The sequence below is a fragment of the Myotis davidii genome, unplaced genomic scaffold (genome assembly GCF_000327345.1).
Source record: "Myotis davidii unplaced genomic scaffold, ASM32734v1 scaffold46, whole genome shotgun sequence".
In the NCBI taxonomy this organism is placed as follows: domain Eukaryota; kingdom Metazoa; phylum Chordata; class Mammalia; order Chiroptera; family Vespertilionidae; genus Myotis; species Myotis davidii.
Genome location: NW_006383006.1, coordinates 3,781,224 through 3,784,883, shown reverse-complemented (window position 1 = coordinate 3,784,883; position 3,660 = coordinate 3,781,224). Strand labels below are relative to the sequence as shown.

Genomic DNA, 3,660 nt, shown 5'->3' with positions numbered 1-3,660 from the left:
CGCGCCCTCTGCCACCCGGGAGCGGGCCTAAGCCAGCAAGTTGTTATCTCCCGAGGGGTCCCAGACTGTGAGAGGGCACAGGCCGGGCTGAAGGACCCCACTCCCTCCTAGTGCACAAATTTTGTGCATTGGGCCTCTAGTTATGTTGTGTTATGTTATGTTATGATATGTTATGTTATGATATGTTATGTTATGTTATGATATGTTATGTTATGTTATACTAGAGGCCCAGTGCACGAAATTCATGCGGGGTGGGGTGGGGGTGGGGACAGTCCCTCAGCCCGGCCTACACCCTCTGCAATCCAGGACCACTGGCTCCTAACCATTCGCCTGCCTGCCTGATTGCCCCTAACTGCCTCTACCTGCCAGCCTGATCGCCCCTACCTTGACCCCCTGCCAGCTTGATCGCCCCTAACCTCCTCTCCCTCGGCCCCCAGCCTAAGCTGCAGTCTGGCCTCCCTCTGCGGGAGGCGACCTGGTGGATCAGGGGAAGGTGCCGCCCCCAGTACCCCACTGCTGCTGCCACTGCTAGCCTGAACCTCGGCCCTTTGCAGCCACTGCAGCTTTGTCTGGAAAAACGCCCGGAAGGTCATCCAAAAGACATCCACCCTAATTAGCATATTACTCGTTTACTAGTATAGATGACATTGACAAACAAAAGATTTTCAATTAACCACAAACGAGTGAATAAAACCCTGCTGAGAACTAAAAATACTACCAAAGCAAACTGGCCACTCAATTCTGCTGTAAGAATTATAGATATTTAAGAATGCCAAACCTTAGATAAAAGATATATGCTTGGATAGAGGGATCTTATAGTTCCCCATCATTCTGCAGATAAGGAAAATGTGGCTCAAAGCTACAAAGCTTTGGATTTGAACCTAAGGTTCCTAATTCTTTGGTCCACTACTCCTTCCACCGCCACACACTCCCTAGCTATAAAAAACCTACTCTAATTATAACATTTACCTTTCTTACCAGTTATCAGCAAGTGAGGCATTTTCCTTCCTGAGTAATTAGAGCACGTATTTCAACTGTTACATTAGACCAGCGGTTCTCAACCTGTGGGTCAAGACCCCTTTGGCGGTTGAACGACCTTTTCACAGGGGTCGCCTAAGACCATCCTGCATATCAGATATTTACATTACGATTCATAATAGTAGGAACATTATAGTTATGAAGTAGCAACAAAAATAATTTTATGGTTGGGTCACAACATGAGGAACTGTATTTAAAGGACCAGAAGGTTGAGAACCACTACATTAGACTGAGGAGAGGAAACCTTACCAATAGGGGTATATGCCAACACCCTGGAAAGATTATAGATCTAAAATTAGGAAACTTCGGGTAACAGTATACAATAGGTAGTTTTCCCAATAAAATCCAGCAAAGGCTGAATGATTCTCCTGGGGGGGCGGGGGGGGAGGTGGGGGAGGATAAATTTGGAGAACAAACAGAAAACCCCCTACTCAGTATCACATTGTTCCTAGTTTTCTTTTTCTACCATTCTTCCACCACTACAAGATATTTTCTTTTTCCTCCAAGTCCATAAAATCCAAGTTATAATAAGAACTCAATCTTTACAGTTCAATTATCAATTACTTCATTTGCTTATTACTAATTACTCATTAAAGCCTTATCAATAAACTACTTCTAGTAACTAGACAGAAAACCTAGCTCTCCATGAACTTCCTTGCCTCTTCAAGGAAATTTGCTAAGTATTCTGAAGCAGTATTTAAATTTAGTAAACACAAAGCAAAGGCTATGGTTACAGAACTATTTTTAACACGTATAAGATATATAATTTTTTATTAAAAGATATATTTTTGTTTAAAAATTTGTGTCTAATCCTATTTCTAAGAGAAGATAATTTTATAATATAAATCCCACTTATATGTGTAAAATTCAACCCTTTCACTTCAGGTCTGTAGCAATAAAATCTAAAAATGCTGACTTTTCTGGGGATATATCAATTAGATGAGATGACAAAATAATTAAAAACTGTGGATTTCAAATGTCCATCAATGGATAAACAAGATGTGTTATATATGTACAAGGAAACATTATTCAGCCTTAAAAAGGAAAGAAATTCTGATACATACTATATGGATAAACCTTGAAAACATTTCATTAAGTGCAAGGAGCCAAACAAATATTGTTATAATTCTACTTCTGTAAGGTATCTAGAGTAGTCAAATTCATGGAGACAGGAAGTAGAATAGTTACCAGGAACATGTGTGTAGGTGTTATTGTTTAATGGTTATAAAGTGTCATTCAGGAAGACTAAAAAGTTCTGAAGATGACTAGTGGTTATAATTGCAAAACAATGTGAATGGTGTACTTAAAATTATTACAATGGTAAATTTTATGTTATGTATCTTTACCAATATAAAAAAAATTGGGGTTGGCTTTTTATAAAATAAAGTACATCCATTTTTATGATAAGAAATTATGTAAGTGACTGGCTATGCACCAATCAAAACATGCTTCTCATTTCTGTCAGAAGATAGAACTGAGGAGTAGGAAATAGATATCACCCAAAATACCGGCATTACATTTTTTCATCTTTTCTATTTCCCTCCAACTACTACCATACATTACCTGTGCCTTGAAGAGTTCACTACAGTTCTGGAACAATTTTGATGACGTTTGATATTTCCCAGACAAGCCCTTTTTTTCCCTAAGGTCTTCCAAATATTTCTCCATTTCTCCTGTCTGGAAAAATTAAAAAATACAAAGTACTTAACTTACTTTCACAAGTAAGATATTTAAAACATATAGATCACCTATTATACAAATATAGTTTGGGGTTTACTATTTTGAAAATTAACAGCACCTAAATTAACAGCAAATAAAGGCTCTATATAATAGTATCCTAGACTCTAATAGTGTTAGACTCTAAAGAAAGGGTAGTTCCTCTAAAAATTCTAGTAAAACTGGGAAACAGACGCTAGGCAGCAGTTCTTAACCTGTGGGTCGCGACCATTGGAAAACACATATAGCATATCAGATATTTACATTACGATTCATAACAGTAGCAAAATTAGTTATGAAGTAGCAACGAAAATAATTTTATGGTTGGGGGTCACCACAACATGAGGAACTGTATTAAAGGGTCGCGGCATTAGGAAGGTTGAGAACCACTGCAGAGGGTTTTGTTACAAGAAAATATATGATTTTTACAATCTCAACAGATGCAGAAAAATCACTTGTCAAAAGTCAACATCCATTCATGATTAAAACTCTTAGCAAACTAGGAATAAAATGGAACTTCATCAACTTGATAAAGGCCATCTACCAAAAACCTAAAGCTAACATCATACGTAACAGTAAAAGACTCACTGCTTCTTAATATCAGGAAGATAAGGATATCCACTCTTACTACTATTACTCAAAATCACACTGGAGATTCTAGCCAGACCAATAAGGTGGGGAAAAAAAAAGGTAAACAGATTGGAAAGGGGGAGAAAAGGGGAGGAGGGTACCATAAAAATAATATAGCTAACAAATATGGAGATAACAGAGGGATGTGAGGTAAAATAAGTACTTGGGTTTCTTCAACTTTGATAGCTGTGAATCTTTTCCCGTGTGTGTGTGTGTGTGTATGTGTATATCTACACTAATAAAAGAGAAAAATGGTAATTGGCGTACGACGCTACC

General features: G+C 38.1%; 1 protein-coding gene across 8 annotated transcripts in view; it reads right to left on the bottom strand.

Annotated features, from left to right (window-relative positions):
- The window catches only part of TMEM87A (transmembrane protein 87A), a 47,795-nt gene that overhangs the window by 34,277 nt on the left and 9,858 nt on the right, over positions 1–3,660 (bottom strand). For all 8 annotated transcript variants that reach the window (XR_001512190.1, XM_006778058.2, XM_006778061.2 and 5 more), the window contains one exon: positions 2,602–2,715. Coding sequence is in view for 7 of the 8 variants with exons in the window: in XM_006778058.2 (XP_006778121.1) it covers positions 2,602–2,715 (114 nt within the window). In the remaining variant the exon portion in view is untranslated. The remainder of the gene's footprint in view (positions 1–2,601; positions 2,716–3,660) is intronic.